General features: G+C 36.1%; 1 protein-coding gene across 1 annotated transcript; it reads right to left on the bottom strand.

Annotated features, from left to right (window-relative positions):
• Positions 1-4,176: 4,176 nt before the first annotated feature.
• DR1 (down-regulator of transcription 1) lies at positions 4,177-24,243 on the bottom strand. Its single transcript, XM_036906527.2, has 3 exons — positions 24,021-24,243; positions 13,099-13,262; positions 4,177-7,800 (listed from the first exon to the last, which is right to left on the bottom strand). The coding sequence occupies exons 1-3, from the start codon at positions 24,238-24,240 to the stop codon at positions 7,654-7,656; spliced, it is 531 nt and encodes a 176-aa protein (XP_036762422.1). The 5' UTR covers positions 24,241-24,243; the 3' UTR covers positions 4,177-7,653.
• Positions 24,244-25,164: the final 921 nt, after the last annotated feature.

Genomic DNA, 25,164 nt, shown 5'->3' with positions numbered 1-25,164 from the left:
GACTCACTTTAAACCCAAAGACATACACAGACTAAAAGTGAAGGGATGGAAAAAGATATTTCATGCAATTAATAGGGAGAAAAAAGCAGGAGTTGCAGTACTTGTATGAGACAAAACAGACTTCAAAACAAAGAAAGTCACAAGAGACAAAGAAGGACATTACATGATGATAAAAGGGTCAATCCAACAAGAAGACATAACCATTATAAATATCTATGCACCCAAAACAGGATCATCAACATATGTGAAACAAATACTAACAGAATTAAAAGGGGAAATAGAATGCAATGCATTCATTCTAGGAGACTTCAACACTCCACTCACTCTGAAGGACAGATCAACCACACAGAAAATAAGTAAGGACACAGAGGCACTGAACAACACAATAGAACAGATGGACCTAACAGACATCTACAGAACTCTACACCCAAAAGCAACAGAATACACAGTCTTCTCAAGTGCACACGGAACATTTTCAAGAATAGATCATATACTAGGCCACAAAAAGAGCCTCAGTAAATTCAAAAATATTGAAATTGTACCAACCAGTTTCTCAGACCACAAAGCTATGAAACTAGAAATAAATTATGCAAAGAAAATGAAAATTCCCACAAACACATGCTCCTAAGTAACCAACAGATCAATGACCAAATAAAAACAGAGATCAAGCAATATATGGAGAAAAATGGCAACAGTAATTCTACACCGCAAAACCTGTGGGACGCAGCCAAGGCCATGCTAAGAGGAAAGTACATTGCAGTATAGGCCTATCTCAGGAAGGAACAATCCCATATGACCAGTGTAAACTCACAATTAATGAAACTAGAAAAAGAAGAACAAATGAGGCCAAAGCCAGTAGAAGGAAGGATATAATAAAGATTAGAGCAGAAATAAATACAATTGAGAAGAATAAAACAATAGAATCAATGAAAGCAAGAGCTGGTTCTTCGAGAAAATAAACAAAATAGATAAACTCCTAGCCAGACTTATCAAGAAAAAAAGAGAGTCTACTCACATAAACAGAATCAGAAATGTGAAAGGAAAAATCACTGCAGACACCACAGAAATACAAAGAATTATTACAGAATACTATGAAAAATCATGTTAACAAACTGGATAACCTAGAAGAAATGGATAACTTTCTGGAAAAAGACAACCTTCCAAGGCCAACCCAGAAAGAAACAGAAAATCTAAACAGACCAATTACCATCAATGAAAGTGAACTGGTAATCAAAAACCTACCTATGAACAAAACCCCTGGAGCAGATAGCTTCACTGCTGAATTATATCAAACATTTAGTGAAGACCTAATACCATCCTCCTTAAAGTTTTCCAAAGAGTAGAATAAGAGGGAATACTTCCAAACTCATTGTATGAGGCCAGTATCACTGTAATACCAAAACCAGGCAAAGACACCACAAAAAAAGAAAACTACAGACCAATATCCCTGATGAATATAGATGCAAACATACTCAACAAAATATTAGCAAACCGAATTCAAAAATACATCAAAAAGATCATCCATCATGATCAAGTAGGATTTATCCCAGGGATGCAAGTATGGTACAACATTCGAAAACCCATCAACATCATCCACCACATCAACAAAAAGGATAAAACCACACGATCATCTCCATAGATGCTGAAAAAGCATTTGACAAAATTCAACATCCATTTATGATAAAAAATCTCAACAAAATGGGTATAGAGGGTGAGCCCGTAACAAAATAAAGCCCATATATGACAAACTCACAGCCAACATTATACTTAACAGTGAGAAGCTGAAAGCTTTTCCTTTTAGATCAGGAACAAGACAAGGATGCCCACTCTCTCCACTTCTATTCAACATAGTACTGGAGGTCCTAGCCACAGCAGTCAGACAACACAAAGAAATAAAAGGCATCCAGAATGGCAAGGAAGAAGTTAAACTGTCCCTCTTTGCAGGTGACATTATATTGTACATAAAAAGCCCTAAAGAATCCTCTCCAAAACTACTAGATCTAATATCTGAATTCAGCAAAGTTTCAGGATACAAAATTAATAGGCAGATATCTATGGTATTCCTATACACTAACAATGGACTGAGAGAGAAATCAGGAAAACAATTCCATTCACAGTTGCATCAAAAAGAATAAAATACCTAGGAATAAACCTAACCAAGGAAGTGAAAGACCTATACTCTGAAAACTACAAGAAACTCATGAGAGAAATTAAAGAAGATACCAATAAATGGAAACACATCCCATGCTCATGGATAGGAAGAATTAATATTGTCAAAATGGTCATCCTGCCTAAAGCAATCTACAGATTCAGTGCAATTCCTATCAAAATACCAAGAGTATTCTTCAGCAAACTAGGGAAAATCGTTCTAAAATTCATATGGAACCACAAAAGACTCCGAATAGCCAAAGAAATCCTAAGAAGGAAGAATAAAGCTGGGGGGATTAAGGTCCCCGACTTCAAGCTCTACTACCAAGCTACAGTAATCAAGACAATTTGGTACTGACACAAGAACAGACCCACAGACCAATGGAATAGACTAGAGAGTCCTGATATAAACCCAACCATATATGGTCAATTAATATATGATAAAGGAGCCATGGACATACAGTGGGAAACTGACAAACCTCTTCAACAGCTGGTGTTGGCAAAACTGGACAGCTACATGCAAGAGAATGAAACTGGATTATTGTCTAACCCCATACACAAAAGTAAACTTGAAATGGATCAAAGACCTGAATGTAAGTCATGAAACCATAAAACTCCTAGATGACAGTATAGGCAAAAATCTCCTGATATAAGCATGAGCAACTTCTTCCTGAACGCATCTCCCCAAGCAAGGGAAACAAAAGCAAAAATGAACACATGGAACTACATTAAACTAAAAAGTTTCTGTACGGCAAAGGACACCATCAACAAAACAAAAAGGCATCCTACAGTATGGGAGAATATATTTGTAAATGACATATCCAACAAGGGGTTAACATCCAAAATATATAAAGAACTCGCATGCCTCAACACCCAAAAAGCAAACGACCTGATTAAAAAATGGGCAGAGGATATGAAGAGACAGTTCTCCAAAGAAGAAATTCAGATGGCCTACAGACACATGAAAAGATGCTCCACATCACTAATCATCATGGAAATGCAAATTAAAACCACAATGAGATATCACCTCATACTAGTAAGGATGGCCGGCATCGAGAAGACTAAGAACAACAAATGCTGGTGAGGATGCAGAGAAAGGGGAACCCTCCTACACTGCTGGTGGGAATGTAAGCTTGTTCAGCCATTGTGGAAAACAATATGGAGGTTCCTCAAAAAACTAAAAATAGAAATACCACTTGACCTGTGAATCCCACTCCTTGGAATATACCCAAAGAATACAACTTCTCAGATTCAAAAAGACATATGCACCCCTATGTTTATCTCAGCACTTTTTACAATAGCCAAGATATGGAAGCAACCTAAATGTCCATCAATAAATGAATGGATAAAGAAGAGATGGTACATATACACAATGGAATACTATTCAGCCATAAGAAAAATATTCAGCCATAAGTTTGCAACAACATGGATGGAGCTGGAGGATATTATGCTCAATGAAATAAAGCAGGCAGAGAAAGACAAGTGCCAAATGATTTCCCTCATTTGTGGAGTATAACAATGAAGCAAAACTGAAGGAACAAAATACCAGCAGACTCACAGACTCCAAGAAGGAACCAGCGGTTACCAAAGCGGAGGGGTTTGGGAGGGCAGGTGGGAAGGGAGGGAGAAAAGGATTGAGGGGTATTATGTTTAGTACACATGTTGTGGTGGGTCACGGGGAAAACAGTGTAGCACAAAGAAGGGACAGTGAATCTGTGATATCTTACTACACTGATGGACCGTGACTGCATTGGGGTATGGGTGCGTGCTTGATAATATGGGTAAATGTAGTAACCATTTGTTTTTTCATGTGGAACCTTCATAAGAGTGTAGATCAATAATACCTTAAGAAAAAATTCAAAAGAAAATACATGTAGGACAACTTGATACAGCAAAAAAAAAAAAAAATTTTTAATCATGGATTTTCTACAACTAAACTAAACATATACAAACTCAACAAACGATTTATGATTACCTAAATCTTGCATTTATTTTGAGGACCAATAATCTATTAAGTGCTTAATACTATTATATCAGTAACAAGAAAAATACTGCTTTTATTTTCCTCTTGTATGATATAAATAACAACAGCCCTACTATAGCAAATATATCTCATTTGGTATAATTTAGGTACTTTCAGAAATTCATTACCATTCTCAGGCCACTAGACCATTAGGGTAATTTATAAGTATGGTACACATTAAGATGGTACCTCTTACACACGTTTTTGAAAAACTCATAGTAATACTAAAATCAAATATATGCAGACTCCATAACCCAGCAAGTCCATTCCCAGGTATATATTCAACAGAAATGCATATATACACTCACCAAAAGCCATATATATGAATGTTCTCCACACCATTATTCATAATAGCCCATAACTAGAAATTCCTCAAATGCCCATCAATGGAAGAATGAATACATTCTGGATATAATAAAAATGGATAAATTAAATAGTATTCAGCAATGAGAATTAATAAAGTACAAATACATACAACCATATGAATGAACCTCATTCTGGTAGGTTGAATAATGGCCTCCAAAGATATCCAGGATCTCATCCCTGGAACCTGTGAATGCTACCTTCAATGGCAAAAGAGGCTCTGCAGATATGATTAAGAATCTTGAAATAGGGAGATTATTCTGGATTATCCAGGTGGGCCCTAAATGAAGAGGCAGAGGAAGATTTGACTACTGAAAAAGCATGATAATGAAAGCAAAGGCTTTGAACATGGAGGAAGGGGCCATAAGCCAAGCAATACAGGCAGCCACTGGAAGCTGAAAAAAGGCAAGGAACAGATTCTCCACTCACAACCTCCAGGATTCAGGAACCAACTCTGGTAAGATCTTAACTTAGGTCTAAGGAAATTGGTTTTGGACTTCTGATCTCCAGGATTACAAGAATAAATTTGTCTTAATTGCTAAATTTGTGGTAATTTGTTAACAGAGGCATCAGGAAACCAGTAGGTTTACTCACAAATATAATGAGAAAAAAAGTGTGTGTGTATGACTGCATTTACACAAAAGATACGCAAAACGAATCTGTGTTTTAGAAGTCAAAATAGTAGTTATTTCTGGGGAAGTCAGAACAGCTTATGGGCAAGAGGAGGGCTCCTGGGGTGTGCTTGCATTGCTCTGTGTCTTGATCTAAGGGATGGTGATATGAGCATATTTAAACTGAGAAAAACCCTTTTATGTGTACTCTTTTATGTACATGATATATGCAGTTTTAAAAATCAGTACCTTTTCAGCACTTATCAATCTGATAGACTGCCAAAAAAGATATATATTCCAGATGGGGAAAGTATTTACTAAACAGTAACTCAATTTCTCAAGAACCCTAAAGATTTGTTTTTCTCTCCAAAAGATTTAAAAAATCTCAACAATGGACAGAACATAAAAGTGAAATTTAAATGCTAAAGAATAAGCTAAAAGTTAATACTGCTTAATTATCTTTGTTATACCTGAATCCCATGACTGTAAATTACAAAATACAAGTAAAATCACATTTCTTGAAGTAACAGTAAACAAGAGTCAAATATTACATACCAAATGATCAAAATGTCTTTTCAGTCTAAGATTCTTGAAACTAGTAAAAATGTTAATAATAGTAATATCCTGCCATTAATCTGTATAGATCATCAAATATAAAAACAATTTATAAAACACATCAGAATTTTATTGCTTGAGGAATACAGCATATGAAATCACAAGAATGTCAAAATGAAAGTCACTAGGCTTCAGACATTATTCGATGCAGTAAAATATTAATCTGAACTCTGCATCAGAAAAAAAAGGTGTGGAAAAATATCTAAGTTGTTTACTTAAGAAATAGATATACTTAAAATAGAGAATATAAGGATGTTACATACAAATTAGAAAAGCCAACACTTATTATTTCTTAAACTAGACTACCTTTGGTACTTAAACTTTTAAAAAAAACAATTCATTCTATCTTGTCCAAAGCACTTCATAAATACATTATCAACTTCAACTTAAGAAGTTCAGCCAGATTAACCTTTCCATGGCATGGGGGAAGTGTATTTAATAAATGTATGACAATGTTTCATTTCTTTCTAAAACTGCAAAATGATAATTAGGAAATCTATGAAGTATAAACTTTACTTATTTAGCTCTCCAATTAAAATCAGAATCCTGGCAGCTCCATCTATCCTTGGGCTTGGTGAATATAGAAATTTATATGATTTGGCAATTTACATAGAAATTTAGATTACTTCATACTATCTCAAATGGCTTTTCCATTCTGTTTCTAAAACACAAACAATAGGTCATTTCTTCAACACAATGGATTCCTATAAAAATCATTACCATACTTTATTAGAACCAAATTAAAGCTTCTCCTTTTAATGAGCTGATTGAAACTATTTCTTATAGGGTTGAGAAGGTATGACACACTTTCTTAAGCAAAACCAATCATTTTTTAAAGCTATCATTCAATTATGATGGAGACAATGATGTCATTTCAAAAAGCAACACTGGACACAGTAGCCATCTAGTCAAGAAAATGTAAAAGTAATGATAAAAACAATAACTATAACTACAAGTTAAATTACAAAAAAAATCCCTCTTTTATAGCAAGCACGCTAACTAACTTTCATTTCTTTCCCCACCAAAGGCTTGAATATTCATGAACCTTAGCTAACCCAGTGGAACCCAAGCTCCAATAAACATGGATGGACTAAGCATGTAATACTATTAACAAATTATTGGAGTGAAATAGTAAGAAACATGACAATTCTTGCAATTGGGCAGTCTTTGAAATGTAATAGTGTACCTCAAGATGAATTATGCCATGATAAAATCGTAGTTTTTACTTCTTCATAAAGCAAGAACAAGCCAAAAACCTAATGCACCGAATTTATACAACTGTGGAACATAATCCTTCCTAGTTTTTGAATGTCTTTTGAGATTTTTTTAAGCAAGTATATTTATCTGAGCATATGTTTATTGCCTATATATGTGTGTGTGTTTGTGTGTGTATATATAAACACATTTTAAAAGACAAAAAATTCAGATACTACAGAAATGAACTGTTTTTTTCACCAACCTGATCTAATGTCTACTGCATCCAACAGCACCCCCCCAATAAATTAAAATTCCCAATTTTCAGTTTAGTTAAAAGGGCAGAGGAAATGCAAATGCAGATTTAGAATTTCTCTATAAATTTCACTGACTTTTATAAACTTGGAGTTTTTTGTAACACTGTTTATTGATCAAATAAAGGACTCACTGCTATCTAAAATTTCATAAACACCATTAAAAATTCAAAATTGATATTACACTGAACCTTAAATTTTCAAGAGTTCGAAGAGTTTTTACATGAATAGCACACAATAGATGAAACTTTACAGCAGACATCCCTAGAATACCAATGGCAAGTCCACCAAGATGCATACAAATTTACAGATAAGCATTTCTTTCACTGTTTTCTTGTGCAAGGCAAAACATTTACAGAGGAAACAGAAATTCAGCTGGTGAATTTCAGATATCATCATCATCTTCTTCATCCTGAGAAGATCCTGCCTGGTTAGAGGCACTGGCTGAGGCAGCAGCAAGCTGTGCTTGTTGGGCTGCTTGCTGCATTTGAAGCCATTCCTGCTGGGCCAATTCTGCTTGTTGCTGTCTAGCCTAAACACCAAAAACATAAAAACAAGTGATTTTTAAAAACACCACAACACACACACTTTGATTAAATGTAGGGCAAGCTAATTACAGCCTTAGTGATCATCAAATTTCTATATAGTTGTTATGCATTGGAGAACTCTATAAGATATACTGAGAGTGCTTCTCAGTCAGTTCTCTAAGGAGAGTTTCCAAAACTTAATACTCTTATAGATAGTCCCATTTTCTGCAACATAACTTAAGACCTTTGGTTCAATTGAAGCAGCTGAAAAAGTTGATAGAAAAATCACAATATTCTGTTTCCTTTCCCTGCATTTCTATCTTCCAGTCATTTCACTTGATTTTTCTGTCTTCTCAACTTAAAACTTTGATGTAAATATTTCACAATCTAAAAATTATTTCTTTGGTTTAAAGTTCTCTAGTACAGTATAACCCTTAAGGAAAAGTACTATACATGAATGCAATACTGCGTTAACATTTCTTTTGAGCGCCTGTTACAATTTCCTACCCTATATATACATGTCTCTTTCTCTGTCCCTCTCTCCTCTATAAATACCCACATATACACAGATATACATACTAGTGAAATGACACTCGTCTAGGACTGAATTTAAGTGGGGCTGTGAAAATCCATTTACTTGATATACCCTCTATAAAAACCACCACAAGACTTTAAAAACCAAGACGCATACACATGCATTACAAGCACTGCTGTAACAGCTAAGGTCCCTTCTAATGTACATGCACTGTTCCAACAGCTAAGGCTCCTTCCCAATTCAGTTTTATCCATTAGGAGAAAAACCACACCAAGAAGAGAAAAAATGAATCTGTTCTTGAAAAAAATCATGTAATTTCCCATTAGATTCTACCAAAACAATGCTGGTTCTCCCTCTCTGCCTCTTCTCAGAATTGTTCTTCAGGCATGACTCATACCCTCCTTTATGCATGGTCAACTCTCAGCCATCATTTTAAACACAAATTTAAAAAAATACACTTAAAAAATTTAAGAAAAAACACAAATCAGTCGTTCTTGGCCCTTCTGGGTTATATTGTCTCTATCTCATGTGCCACAATTCTCTATACATTGCCATACCTATTTACTTTGTTCTGTACTTACCTGAGTAAATATCTTTTTTTACTTGAAAATATGGACTGTTTACATATTCATTGTTGCATTCCAATCACATTAGACCCTCAATATTTTCTGAATGAATGTTTTGTGGGAAAACAGTGATGCTCAGCATAAACTCTAACATTAAAATTTTACCATGTTCATTCCTAACTTACTTCGATAATCTGTCATGAATTTATTATCCAAACATTTCTAGAGGAAGATTCTATTCAGGTCATTATACTTTTTAAAAAATCATCAAATTTCTTAGTTTAGAGTTTAAGGTCCTCCAAATTACTGCTTGCCCCAACTTATCTAATCTTTTTTCTATAACATGTACCTTGTGCTCCAAAAAACCCCTAGAACATAAAATGCTCCTCAGATATACACCATACTCTCACATTTTTGCTACCTTTACTCATGCTAAGATCCATTCTATTTGAGGTTTCCTGATTTTTCACTTACTGAAATTCCATTCTTCCTTCAGGTCAAACTAAAACACTATATTCTCCATTCACTTTTTTTTCCTGATCCTTCCCAGTATCACTCAGGATCTAATCAGGAGACAGAGTTACATGAGTTAGAGGAACAGAAAGACTATAATATAAAAGATTGAGAGGGGGGGAGATGGGTGAAATAGGTGAAGGGGATAGAGGCATAAATTTCCAATTGTAAAATAATTAAGCCATGGGGATAAAAAATACAGCCTAGGGCACATACTCAATAATATTGTAATAAACTTTGTAGGGTGACAGATGGTAACTACATTTATCATGGTGAGCATTTTGTAATGTATATAGCTGTCCAATCACTATGCTGTGCACATGAAACTTATAGAGTATATCAACTGTACTTCAACAAAAAGAATTTTAGTTACATGCACTATAAAAAAAAAGATTGCTAACCAAGTATAAGGTTGGTAACTAGATAACTGAAAAGAACACTAAGCTATCATGTAGGGGGCAATGACACAAAGCAGCAACCAACCCTAAAATTGGGGGAATAAGGAAGAGGATGGAATTTTAAACTTCAAGGAACAACCTGTGGAACTAGAACTCAGACTGCTGAAGAAGCGGCATACATTGGCTGGTACCAGCACCTCTGAACTTGGAGGAGAGCCCTAATATTTGAGACCCACATCCCTGAGAAAGGGGATGAGTATTCAGGCTGGTTCTGTAAGTATTAGACAAACTGCAAACTAGATTCAGTTACTGCTTCAGGAAAAAACCAATGCAGCCAGGGTAAAGAAAGCATTACTAGGCTATCCAAAGGAATTTGAAGACAGCAGGAAGTAAAAGAAAGAAACCCCAAAGGCTGCTTTCCACCTTCGGTTTTGCAACTTCCCTCTAGAGCCCTCTACTGGCAACAGAGTCTAACGGAAGTCAGCTAGAAAAGCAGAACATGGTTTGCAGAGTCCTAGGCCTGGTCACAAAGGGGAGCATAGAGAGGAGGAGGGTTTCAGCAGAGCCTACTGCTTAGTGACTGGCAGATTGTTATGTCTCTGTCCTTGGGATCTTTTTATACCCTCCTCATGAAAGAAGTCAGCCTCACCTTACACTTGTTAGTATACCTCTATCATACGTCCTCAATAAGACAAAAATGTTTTTGTTTAAGAAATTAGAAACTAGATATTCTCTACTTTCACTCAGTTTTATGAATATTAAAAACTGTTATTATAACACAAAGGCATATGTACTTTTATGATGGGAATACCCAGAGTTCAAAATAGACTAAGAGTGCTTCATAGAAAACACTGTAAGCACTTAAAACAAAACTGAAGGGCAAACCACGTCTGTGAATTTAATCAAAGTAAGAATACCTACTCTGTTGCCTAATTAAGTACAAACAGATATAATTTCATGGCACAGGAAAATAATTTCAATTCTCTACACAGGTTTTATTGCAAAGACGCTTCATCTCATAGTTTATTCAATAATCTGCAAAGACATGTACTAGTTACACTTAACTTTTAGGTATTGTGGCCTCATTAACAGCTTCCATACTTTTTTGTCTGAACATAAAAGCAATCTTATGCTTTAAAAGTCATTGCTGATTGATAAATTTTATTTGTATTAATTTCTACAAATTAAAATTTCCAAATATTTTCCTTCTAAAATGCGAGTGTGTAAGAGAGGTGGGTAGGCATATATTTCCTAATTCATATCTTCTTTGGGGATTTTTATTATGTTTTTTTAAGAGTCTCACTCCCACATACTAAAATGACTTATTTATAATTTATAGTTAACTTTAAACTCAATTCATTAATGGTTCCCTTATTCTAAGTATTTGCTGCTAGTAGTGAAAGACAGCTTCAAATAAAGCTGCTACTGTGTTAGTACTTAAAGTCTAAAAGATTAAATAAAGTTAAAGTGATTTAAAGGATGTTATATTTACTTATTAGTTCCTTTCATATTTAGGACTTAAGACCTTAGTGCTCTAAGGCAGAAGTACTAGGTAGCTGCTATAATTTTACCTCTCTGCTAATTTTCCTCAGAGGAGCAAAGATACACTAGCGGTTCTTCACCCACAGGTAAGGGCAAGAAAGAAGGGAGACAAGGAAGAAGAAATAAAAGACAGATGACAAGGATAGAGAGGTGAAGACAGTTTTGGTAGTCAGTCAATTAATTTCTTTAATCATTTTTGCCCTGGAAAGGATATAACATTTTCCACTTAAAAGTTCCAATTAAATTAAGCAGACAAAACAGTTGCTAGAGCATTAGCATGGTATTGTAGAAAGGGCACAGGTTTTGGGAATCAGAAGATGTGAGTCTGAATTTAGATTCTAATACTTCCTAACTGTATGAACTTAGCTGTTTCATTTGTTTAAGTAAATCCTTGCCAGTAAACTAAGTTCCATAAGAAAGGAACCATGTTTCTTTTGTATACTGTTTTAAGTCTAGCACCTAGCACTGTGGTAAATAGTACAGACTTCAGTAAATTGTTTTGTAGAACAAATGAATGAATGCTCTCTTTCAAGTTTATCCATCTCTGAGTCTGTTTCTTAATGTGTAAATAGATATAATAAAATTTATATTATTCATAAAAGCTCTGCAAAGTATGTAAAGTATTAGCAGAGAATCATTTTCCTTTTATCAAACTTAATTTGGCACCCTCTAGGTGATATGCAATAGCAGAAAATCAATAAAGAATGGCTATTTGTTTTTTTTAAATCATCACTCTTTCTTTGTTACCTCATATTCATATGGTTTATAACAGTATTTTGTATGTATTCATGTCTCCCTCAAAGGTTTTTCCTCTTTAGTACCTACATTATACGTGCTGCAGCATTAATGAAAACAATACAGGCAAATTACTTGGTAACATGTTTAACACAAGGTTAGAACTCAAATAAAGCTTTTATTTTTATTAGTTTAAACATTACCTTGTGTCTACTACCTGGTAACACTTAAAATCCAAATGCTTTTTGATGTACATTGAACTGTTATTAATACAGAGATTAGCTATGGTGCTAATCTGGAAGAGATTACCTGAAATGACATTTGCCAGTTCTAATACTGCCAGTAACTACAGTAACTGGTAGGAAATCTCACTTCTTCTATTTAACCCAATTTCAAATGAGAGGTCAGTACTTAGTAAGGAAAAAACAGCCTCACCTTCTCCACATCTTGTTTTAAAATGGAGGGATATTAGTACTAGGTGTTAATCCTTCACAGACTGCACATCAGAACTGTTAACAAGCAAGAAAGAAGAAAAGTTTTCTTCCTTTCTCGGTTCCACTGGCCCTTCAAAACATTTTAAGATCAGAGTGTTTTAAAGATGTACTAAAGATCTAATTTAACTACAAAATAGACATTTATCAGATTTTCCTTATATGCCACTTTTCCTAAAGTCTGGTACAGTATTTTCTCATCAGCTCATCATTTTAAACCTTAAGAATGTTTAGACATATTTTTCATGCAAAATGGTTATTCTGTCTTAAAAAACATCAAAGTAAAATTTCAGTAGTTATTTGGAGCTGTTCTTAGAAAATAGGTTGCTGTAAATACTTACTTTTATATGAAGTACATAACTGGCCAGATCTAAACATCAGACTATGATCAAACAATGAGCCATGGAGAGAAAATCCTCTGGGAATATACACTGATTTAGGAAATGATTTCAGAAGCCAGTATGATTTCTGTTAACAAACAGGGTAGGAATCAGATGAAAATAATTTAAAATGCATAACTTACTTTTGCAAATAATTCCTGTTGTTGTCTCAATAACTCTTCTTCAGGAATGCCAAGGTTTTCCAAACGAGAACTGGCCTTTCTTCTTTTTAATGCTACAGTCTTGCATTCTTGTAAGACTTCTTTTACTTCACTGATATAAGAACCAAAGCCCAGACTTTCCAGTGCTGGGGAAATGAAAATAAGAAAATACAAAAGGGTGATAGAACATAGCTTTCCCCTCACCTATGAAACTTTGGGTTTGGGGAGGGGACAGTAGGAGGTTTTTCTTTCTAATAATTTTACTCATTTTATAGTTTTCCAGCAACTTTCTGGATGGCTAAGACAAAAATATTTTATCAATTTTCTTATTATTAGAATACAAATTAGTTAAAATTTATAGAACCATTTCAAGGCACAGGCCCTCACTTTTCCTTTCCTTTCTAATTTTTTAAAAACCTAAGTATTTCCTATGAGAAAAAAAGAGGTCCAATGTAAGAACATACAGTTTTCTCAAGAAAATATTTGTCCTGTACCACTCATACTAAATCAAACATCAATAAGTCAGTCACTTTCTCAAAGAATACAAGAAAGCAAATATTTTTAATGTATTTGTTAATAACATATTTTGTGCCATTTGGCTTAGAAAAATGGTAGCAACACATGCTTTTAGTTCCAGTAGGACAGGATGAAAGACTAGATTAAAGTTCTTCTGTGTAATACACCAACAGGAAACTATTTTTAGCAAAGACTCTCAAACTGCCAACTTTAAGAAATACTAGTGGAAATAACTTACAAAATTCAGCATTTTTATTCAGCCAAAAGTTTCCCTTGAAAAAAAAACTTAACATGAAGCACTATAAAAACATATTTCAAATAATGTGGCAGAAAAACTGGGATAAAGGAAGACTGTAAGGATAGAATAAGCTTTAACAAAAAACTCTCTCCCTAAATTTTTTCACATTTGGAAACAAAATTTTACAAGAAAATAATGCAGTCTCTAAATGTCTTCTGTAATCCAAAAAGATAAGGTATAAAATTTCCTTTTGGCTGGTAGTATTAAAGTTATATTTTATAGATTTTTACATGTTGACTAATAACCCAAAGGCATATTTTGTTTTCTGAGCCAATAATGAAATAAAAGTGGTAAAAACACAATAAATTAATCTAACTTAGTTCACCAATTCTTGCAGTATTTTAACAATTATGATGAAACAGAATGTCCTTAGTAAAGATGCCCTGAATTCTAACTTGAGGGATTTGCACTTCAGGGAGAATACCAAATACACATTCCCAGGTAAACTGGCCTTCAGACATTTTGAATGACTTTCAACTTTACTTCAAATTCAAATGTTAAAGCTGTTTGCATCAATCTTCTTAGGAATAATCTGATGCTAAAAAGCAAGCACAGTACTTGGATTTTAATCAATTTACTGATCCCTGCTCTGCCCACCAAAAAACTTCTGTAAAGCATTCTGAATTCTGTACATTAAATTAACCACCACATAATTCTTGGCCCTAAAGAGCTTGGGGCATTGTGCAAAATTAAGTGAAGATCAGTAGCCTGCAATTTTTACTTGAACTGACAGATTATTTTTCAAGTGTTAATGCAAGAAGACAAAATTTTTATCTTTTCTCTTTTTTAAAGGTACAAGCATAGCAGTCTTTTCAATAATACTGGCTGGAGACAATACCAAAAGAAATCAAAGTAATGGCTTATGGTTTACCATCACATTCTGAAGAAAGTCTTACTTCCTTAGCCCTACTCTGAAGTTCCCAGCATCTAGCCCCACCTACTTTTCCAGCTTCATTTTTTGCCATTAAGTCCCTGCATACTTAGGCTAAACCTGACTGCTAATGTTTTCCAACAGGCACCAGTTTTCTACATTCATGCTAACAGTAATGCATTAAAGGTCCAGATCAAACTCCACCTTCAAATTAAATTTGCCTGACCCTGCTAGACAAAAGTAATCTCCCCTTTCTGAAATCAGATAGAGGTAGAATTTGAACTTGGTTGTCTCTGTATTTGTATAATCTTGGATATGTTGCTTAACACTAGCTTCAGTTTTCCCTCTCTAAAATGAGAATAGCACCTATTTTATACTATCTTCCTAGAAACCAGAAAGTATAGCAGTTAAGCATGGAAGCCCTAAAGCTGCCAGGGATTAACTTCCAGCTCGGCCTCATATTGGCTGTGTGAACTTAGACAAGTTCCTTTACCTCTGTGGCTCTAACACAAGAATAACTTATCTACATCTCATCCAATCCGGTTGCTGTGAAGAATAAATGAATTAATATTAACAAAAAGCTTAGAACAGAGGCTGGTCAACTGAAACATCTCCCAACCCACAGATCTCCCAGCACAAGGGATCCAAGGAAGACGACACCAAGACATATAGTAATAAAACTGGCAAAGATCAAGGATAAGGATAGACTATTAAAAGCAGCCAGAGAGAGAAATAAGATCATGTACAAAGTCCATCAGACGAATATCAGACTTCTCAGCAGAAATCTTACAGGCCAGAAGGGAGTGGCACGATGTGTTTAATGCAATCAAGCAGAAGGGCCTGGAACCAAGATTACTTTATCCGGAAAGATTATAATTTAAATTTAAAGGAGGGATTAAACAATTTCCAGATAAGCAAAAGCTGAGAGAATTTACCTCCCACAAAACATCTCTACAGTCTATTTTGGAGAGACTGCTATAGATGGAAGTGGTCCTAAGGTTTAATAGCTGTCACCAGAAGAAATAAAACCACAGTAAAGAAAGTAGAACAGCTAATTACTAAGCAAATGCAAAATTAAATTAACTATCCCCAAAGTCAATCAAGGGATAGACAAAGAATAGAGTATGATATCTAATATATAAAGAATGGAGGAGGAAGAAAAAGGAGGAGAGAAAGAAAAGAACCTTTAGATTGTGTTTCTAACAGCATCTTAAGTGAGTTAAGTTGGACTCTTAGATAGTAAGGAAATTAACCTTGAACTGTTGGTAACCACGAATCTAAAGCCCGCAATGGCAATAAGTACATACCTATCAATAATCACCCTAAATGTAAATGCACTGAATGCACCAATCAAAAGACATAGAGTCACTGAATGGATAAAAAAGCAAGACCCACCTATATGCTGCTTGCAAGAGACTCACTTTAAACCCAAAGACATACACAGACTAAAAGTGAAGAGATGGAAAAAGATATTTCATGCAACTAACAGAGAGAAAAAAGCAGGAGTTGCAATACTTGTATCAGACAAATCACAGACTTCAAAACACAGAAAGTAACAAGAGACAAAGAAGGACATTACATAATGATAAAGGGGTCAATCCAACAAGAAGATATAACCATTATAAATATCTATGCTCCCAACACAGGAGCATCGACATATGTGAAACAAATACTAACAGAATTAAAAGGGGAAATAGAATGCAATGCTTTCATTCTAGGAGACTTCAATACTCCACTCACTCTGAAGGACAGATTAACCACACAGAAAATAAGTAAGGACACAGAGGCACTGAACAACACAATAGAACAGATGGACCTAACAGACATCTACAGAACTCTACACCCAAAAGCAACAGAATACACAGTCTTCTCAAGTGCACATGGAACATTTTCAAGAATAGATCATATACTAGGCCACAAAAAGAGCCTCAGGAAATTCAAAAATATTGAAATTGCACCAACCAGTTTCTCAGACCACAAAGCTATGAAACTAGAAATAAATTACGCAAAGAAAATGAAAAATCCCACAAACACATGGAAGCTTCACAACATGCTCCTAAATAACCAATGGATCAATGACCAAATAAAAACAGAGATCAAGCAATATATGGAGACAAATGACAACAATAATTCAACACCGCAAAATATGTGGGACACAGAAAAGGCTGTGCTAAGAGGAAAGTACATTGCAATACAGGCCTACCTCAAGAAAGAAGAACAATCCCATATAAGCAGTCTAAACTCACAATTAATGAAATTAGAAAAAGAACAACAAATGAGGCCCAAAGTCAGTAGAAGGCAGGACATAATAAAGATTAGAGCAGAAGTAAATAAAATTGAGAAGAATAAAACAATAGAATCAATGAAAGCAAGAGCTGGTTCTTCGAGAAAATAAACAAAATAGATAAACCCCTAGCCAGACTTATCAAGAAAAAAAGAGAGTTTACACACATAAACAGAATCAGAAATGAGAAAGGAAAAATCACTACGGACACCACAGAAATACAAAGAATTGTTAGAGACTACTATGAGAATCTATATGCTAACAAGCTGGAAAACCTAGAAGAAATGGACAACTTTCTAGAAAGATACAACCTTCCAAGGCTGACCAAGGAAGAAACAGCAAATCGGAATAGACCAATTACCAGCAATGAAATTGAACTGGTAATCAAAAACCTACCTAAGAACAAAGCACTTGGACCAGATGACTTCACTGCTGAATTTTATCAAATATTTAGTGAAGACCTAATACCCACTCTTCTTAAAGTTTTCCAAAAAATAGAAGAGGGAACACTTCCAAACTCATTCTATGAGGCCAGCATCACTCTAATATCAAAACCAGGCAAAGACACCACAAAAAAAGAAAATTACAGATCAATATCCCTCATGAATATACATGCAAAAATACTCAACAAAATATTAGCAAACCAAATTCAAAATTACATCAAAAAGATCATCCATCATGATCAAGTTGGATTTATCCCAGGGATGAAAGGATGGTACAACATTAGAAAATCCATCAACATCATTTACCACATCAACAAAAAAGACGGACAAAAACCATATAATCATCTCCATAGATGCTGAAAAAGCATTTGACAAAATTCAACATCCATTCATGATAAAAACTCTCAACAGAATGGGTATAGAGGACAAGTACCTCAACATAATAAAGCCCATATATGACAAACCCACATCCAACATTATACTTAACAGTGATAAGTTGAAAGCTTTTCCTTTAAGATTGGGAAAAACACAAGGATGCCCACTCTTCCCACTTCTATTCAACATAGTACTGGAGGTCCTAGCCATGGCAGACAACACAAAGAAATAAAAGGCATCCAGATTGGCAAGGAATAAGTTAAACTGTCCCTGTTTGCAGATGACATTATATTGTACATAAAAAACCCTAAAGAATCCACTCCAAAACTACTAGATCTAATATCTGAATTCAGCAAAGTTGCAGGATACAAAATTAATACACAGAAATCTGTGGCATTCCTATACACTAAGAAAGAACTAGCAGAGAGAGAAATCAGGAAAACAATTTCATTCATAATTGCATCAAAAAGAATAAAATACCTAGGAATAAACCTAACCAAGGAAGTGAAAGACCTATACTCTGAAAACTACAAGAAACTCATGAGAGAAATTAAAGAAGATACCAATAAATTGAAACACATCCTGTGCTTATGGAGAGGAAGAATTAATACTGTCAAAATGGCCATCCTGCCTAAAGCAATCTATAGATTCAATGCAATTCCTATCAAAATACCAACAGCATTCTTCAACGAACTAGAGAAAATCGTCCTAAAATTCACATGGAACCACAAAAGACCTCGAATAACCAAAGCAATCCTGAGAAGGAAGAATAAAGCACGGGGAATAAAGCTCTACTACAAAGCCACAGTAATCAAGACAATTTGGTATTGGCACAAAAACAGACCCATAGACCAATGGAACAGACTAGAGAGCCCTGATATAAACCCAACCATATACGGTCAAGTAATATAGGATAAAGGAGCCATGGACATACAATGGGGAAATGACAGCCTCTTCAACAGCTGGTGTTGGCAAAACTGGACAGCTACATGCAAGAGAATAAAACTGGATTATTGTTTAACCCCATACACAAAAGTAAACTCAATGGATTAAAGACTTGAATGTAAGTCATGAAACCACTAAACTCTTAGAAGACAAGACAGGCAAACATCTCATGAATATAAGCATGAGCAACTTTTTTCCTGAACCCATCTCCTTGGGAAAGGGAAACAAAAGCAAAAATGAACTCATGGGTCTACATCAAACTAAAAAGTTTTTGTACTGCAAAGGACATCATCAACAAAACAAAAAGGCATCCTACAGTACAGGAGAATATATTTGTAAATGACATATCCGACAAGGGGTTAACATCCAAAATATATAAAGAACTTACACACCTCTGCACCCAAAAAGCAAATAACCCGATTAACAAATGGGCAGAGGATAGGAAGAGACAGTTCTCCAAAGAAGAAATTCAGATGGCCAACAGACACATGAAAAGATGCTCCACATCACTAATCATCAGGGAAATGCAAATTAAAACCACAATGAGATATCACCTCACACCAGTAAGGATGGCCAGCATTGAAAAGACTAACAACAACAAATGTTGGCGAGGATGCAGAGAAAGGGGAACCCTCCTATACTGCTGGTGGGAATGTAAGCTAGTTCAACCATGGTGGAAAGCAATATGTAGGTTCCTCAAAAAACTAAAAATAGAAATACCATTTGACCCAGGAATCCCACTCCTTGGAATATACCCAAAGAATACAACTTCTCAGATTCAAAAAGACCTATGCACCCCTATGTTCATCGCAGCACTTTTTACCATAGCCAAGATATGGAAGCAACCTAAGTGTCTATCAATAGATGAATGGATAAAGAAGAGGTGGTACATATACACAATGGAATACTATTCAGCCATAAGAAAGAAACAAAGCCTACAATTTGCAACAACATGGATGGAGCTGGAGGACATTATGCTCAGTGAAATAAGCCAGGTGGAGAAAGACAAATGCCAAATGATTTCCCTCATTTGTGGAGTATAACAATGAGGCAAAACTGAAGGAACAAAATGGCAGCAGACTCAGAGACTCCAAGAATGAACTAGTGGTTACCAAAGGGGAGGGGTGTGGGAGGGCGGGTGGGGAGGGAGGGAGAAGGGGACTGAGGGGTATTATGTTTAATACATATGGGTGGGGGATCACGGGGAAAACAGTGTATCACAGAGAAGGGACATAGTAGATCTCTGGTAACTTGCTGCACTGATGGACAGTGACTGCATTGGGGTATGTGTGGGGACATGACAATATGGGTAAATGTAGTAACCACATTGTTTTTTCATGTGAAACCTTCATAAGAGTGTATATCAATCATACCATAATGAAAAATTTAATCAAAAAAATCCTACCTTGACAAGCACCTGCTTATGTGATAAAATGTGCGATGCAAATTACATGTGCCCCTTCTGGAAAAGTATCAGTCTGGATGATTATTTAGGCAATACAATATCATTCTCATTCTCATTATTATTATAACTTCTCTGCAATCATTCAGATGCTCTCATTTCAAAAACACTTCACATCCACTTTTCAAAATAGACTGTGGTTTAGGCATGAGAGCAAAGCTACTTAAAGTATGGTCCATGGACTTGTGCCAGGACTGCTTATAATGGTACTATGAGATAAGTATGGCGATTCAAAGTAACCATTTCAGAACCTTCATAGCAAACTGTAGACTATGTGAGGGGATAGATGTGTTAGCTAACCTTACTGTGGTAATTATTTCACAATATATATGTATCTCAAGTCATTACTTGTAGATCTTCAGTTTACACAATGTTGTATGTCAATTATACCTCAATAAAGCTGGGAAAAAAGAAACTCAGCAGCAATTTGACAGAGTAATTTTTTGCACATTGAATCTAATAATAAAAAATCTAACTTTTACTTTTGTCTCTTTTTGTCGTTGTTTTTCTAGCAATTCGTTTTTATTGTATTTTACAAAAGTTACCAGTGCAAGAGGGACTTTTACAAGTCCTTCAACTCAATTGCTGAAGAAGCTAATCCTCAGACTTCTTCAAACTTTCATTACCTTCAGTTACTATTCTCATAAATGTGGGAGAAAAAAATTAGAAAGAGATTAAAATGCAAAAAGAAAATAGCATCATTTAAAACATCCTTATTTTGCATTAACAGAGAAAAGCTGGTGTGATAAAATGCTCAGAATTATGTCTTTGATGTATGAACACCCCTTGCCCCTTCGGAACCTTATAAACAGAGTTCAACTCCAGATTTCTTAGACTCTCATGTAAGATTCTCAAACCTTTCTGGTTCTCAATAACTGTAAGTTATACCTGAAACCATTAAGTATTATTTATACATAAACGGTGAGACCTTTAACTGTTATGCCTAAGGCTGAAGACTTCCCAGTGTAGAAGTTGCAGCTCTTGACTTTCAATGTTAATTCTTTCCACAATGCAACAGAACATGTCAGAACTCATTTAAGAATGTGTTCACAGAAACCAGCAATGTAATAGAAGGAACACCTTTTATAGCTTAGAACACCCTCTATTTGTGTATCTGTGATCTTCAATACCAAGTCTACTTTCTTAAACTCAAAATAAGCACAACATTTAGAAAAAAAAATTTTTAAGATGTTTAACTAAGTTATAGTATTTCACAGATTCACTGGGAATAAAATTACTTTAACTGGCATATTGCAAAACTGCCTGATATGCTTAATTTGCTCCGGCAAGACTAAGTGACAAGTGAACAGGTGAAATGTCTTGAAGCAGTCCAGTTCATTAAACTAAAAAACCCAAATTTCTACATGTGAGAATCATATCACTTTAAAATATACCCTACATTCCTAAATAATATATGCTGACAGAAAAAGCATAGAAAATGTCTATCTACCATGATTTACCAAGCTTCCCAGAGTTAGTCTGTAAAAACACACTTTAAAACACCTAAAATACACCTTAAGAATTTCCTTACGAAAATTTTAACCATTCAAAGCAGAAATTATTTTAAACGATTAAGCAATATGATATTATAAATGTTAAAACTTATTACCCTAACTGGGCAGAATTTTGGACGAAATGGTTAAGTTCTTATCCACTTAATAATAGCAATGTTACAGGGAAAAAAAAGGTAAGTTTATAGGACTGTAACACGTCAATACATGATTTTTTTAAATTAGTAAGTCATCCTCAGTACACAAAGGAAAATGCTTTCACTGAAACTTTCTGACTCATACTTTGAACTGAGTTTAACATATTCTAAAGTTGAACTATTTAAGCATACCGCTTGCCACAGCTGTACTTTTATTCCATCATGTCAATCAGAAATCTAAATATATCCTAGAAAAGAATAAACTCTACCTAAGAAGGCAGATTGTAATGTGTTATTAGATTTTTGGAACCATCCCACTATGGTGTAAACAAATGTTTAGGAGGCAGATCCTTTAGAAATCTTTTGCAACTTTCATTGAAAGGCAATGTTGATAAAAGATCCTTTTTCTTTTTGCTGAGTTGTAAAAGGAAATTATAGTTATCTGTACTGGATAATCTTGTGAAACACTTATGACAACAACTGTACATACATGGTAAAAATAAAAATACAAGAGGAAAAAATAGATGACAACTTGGCTTTCATTTTACTTGCCAGAGTATTGAGCACACCAAACAAATAGAAAAAAAAAACACTAGCTTTAAAATCAAATATGCTTTTTCCTAGGGATTTTTTTTCTCCTTATGTACTGAAATGAAAATGTATATTTTAAATCTACCTTCCACACATCATTAAGGACCAAAAATGAATCATTTATACTTTTGTCAATGACAGTAAAATACTGGATATGATGAATATGAGCTTGACTTCAGAATAACAGGACAGTCAACCCTTTACGAAGTTGAATTCTAAAAATAAAATAGTAGCCAACTGCCTGCCTACCAAAATGATTAAAATTAACCATGATTTTTTTTTCTGACTTCAGAAGCAGTCAAGAAATTGTCAGAATCTTAACTGGCTAATTATAGAAGTTATCAGTTCAAATTGAATGCAACTTTTTCAGAATAGTATATTTTAAGTTCTTCCCAAGACATTATGACTAGTAAATATGTCTCCCCATCCCTGAAACAAACCACTGGAATACAGTCCCCTAAATTCCTATTCCTGGACTAAATCCTTTCCAAGATAAGAAAGAAACTGTCAAAACATTGAGAAGTGCTGTTCAGTAAATAAAAGCTTAAGTGTATATACATCTAAATGGGAATGACAGGACAGCAAAACATCCCAGGAAAAAAAAAATCTTTTACAATCTTTCAATCCAAGCTTTAAAATTTTATCTCCATAGAACAAAACAAGCTACATGAAAGCAAAGTAGAGAAGGAAAAGAAAAGGGAAAGGGAGAAGGAAGAGAGAAGGAAAGGGAATGGAAAGGGGAGGAAAAAGGGGGAGAAAAAGAAAGGAAAAGAACAAAAAGGGAAGGAAAAGGGAAGAAGGAAGAAAAAGAAAAAGGAAGGAAGGGAGATTGATTAAAGAACGTTTACCCTTTACTTAACAGAACAGAACTGGACTGCTTTGGTAACTTGAACTTAAGACCATTAAACCATCTTTAAAGCAGAAAATATACACTCTTTATTCAATACCAATAAACCACAACGTTGAACACATTCATATTAAGAATATTTTGTATTCATGTGTTCAGAAAATCCATCTTTTCCTCTACATCTTTTTCCTTTACATTGGTAAAAAGGTTGAGTGGGAAGTGGTTCTGTCTTCACTTATGCTTGAAGTTTCTGTCTGAATATTAGTTTTCTCAGGGAAAACTTGTGGGTTCCTTTCTCATTTGTCACGACCTAGGTTCCACTTTAGGCAGGCAAAATTCTTGTGGCTTTACCTGGCTGTAAACTGAGATCACTACTAATACTTTTATCTTTGGGGGATGTTAGCTGACCTAAATGTTTGCAATCCTTAGTTATATTCTCTGGATGAAAAGTAGCCCGAAAATAATACACAAGGGTTTTCTTAAACCTGCCTCTACATGCGCGTGGCTTTTTCATTTACCAGTTCTTACCAGGGTTGAGGAACGAAGGCTTTGACATGAACGGGTCACGCCATTAGCAGGCTGTCCCGCATCCCATTTAAACAAAATCCCACACGTACCACTTACCTTGTATGACATGCTCTGGTGAGATGGTCTTCTTTTCCGACTTATTGCAAATCTCATTGGCTTCAGAGGATATAAGGTGAATGAATTCAGTGCAGCAGTTCACCACCAGCTCCCGGGCATCGTTGGCCACCCGGACATTGGGTAGGGTCTCTTTGATCATCTTATTGATAGCAGCTCTGGGAATAGTGAGATCATCATCGTTGCCAGATGAGGAAGCCATCGTATTTTCCTATCTCTCGCGCCCCGACTTTTAAAAAGTCGCAGGCTACGGTCCACTACTCCGCGAAGACTTTTCAAAAGGCCGCCCTCGGAGCGTGATCCCGGGAGTGCTAAGAGAAGGTGCAGAAAATGAAGGGGGCGAGGGCGGTGAGCACCCGTGTGTGTAAAATTCAGGGCGAGGGTGGGGTGAAAGTCGGGGGGCTTAAGATTCTGGGGACAGCACTGCCCAGGTCGGGAAGGGGAATGCAAGGTGGTCCGGAAATTTGAGCACTGGGGAACCACCTTCGTGTCTCCTCAGAGTGGGGGATGCTGTCGCCTAAACGGTTCCCAGCGGCACCGAAGAGGCAAGGTCCAGGGCCACCGGCCTCGCCGAGGTATCAGGCAGACACCCAGAGGGCTTGGCTCTACAGAGCCGGCGCCCCCGCTGCCGCCAGCAGCCGTTGCCGCCGCCTCGGCCAAACCATCCTTCAGATACCCGCGCCGCTGCTCACAACATGTCGGCCCCAGCCGCTGCTGCCTGGGAACCAATACGGACAGAGCCAGGTACAAGGGGAGCGGCAGTGGCGCCGGATGTGGCCGTTTAGCCCGAACGCAGATCGTGGAAGCCGAAGCCGCGGCAACGGAGGTCCCTCCAGAGGCCAGAGAGGGTTTGCGGGAAACCTCTCCCAACACCCTTTGCGCTACCGGAAGCCTCACCCCCCACCAAGTCCCCTCCTCCATTCCAGACCGACTTCCGGGTGTGGCTGCCGCCCTTCCCCCACCCGCGCCGGCGGGACCCGCCTGTCCTCGCCGCCAGCAGCTTCCGCCTGCCCCGTCTCAGCACGCGCCGCGAGATCCCGCCCCTTCGCAGAGCTCGTAGCCGGGCGAGTGTGCGCCTCGCGATAACGGGTTGGGCTGAGCCCGACTCGGGATGGGGTGCGTGGGT

This window comes from Manis pentadactyla, chromosome 4 (genome assembly GCF_030020395.1).
Source record: "Manis pentadactyla isolate mManPen7 chromosome 4, mManPen7.hap1, whole genome shotgun sequence".
Classification (NCBI taxonomy): domain Eukaryota; kingdom Metazoa; phylum Chordata; class Mammalia; order Pholidota; family Manidae; genus Manis; species Manis pentadactyla.
The sequence above is the reverse complement of the archived record's forward strand: the minus strand, read 5'-3'. Positions and strand labels throughout refer to the sequence as shown.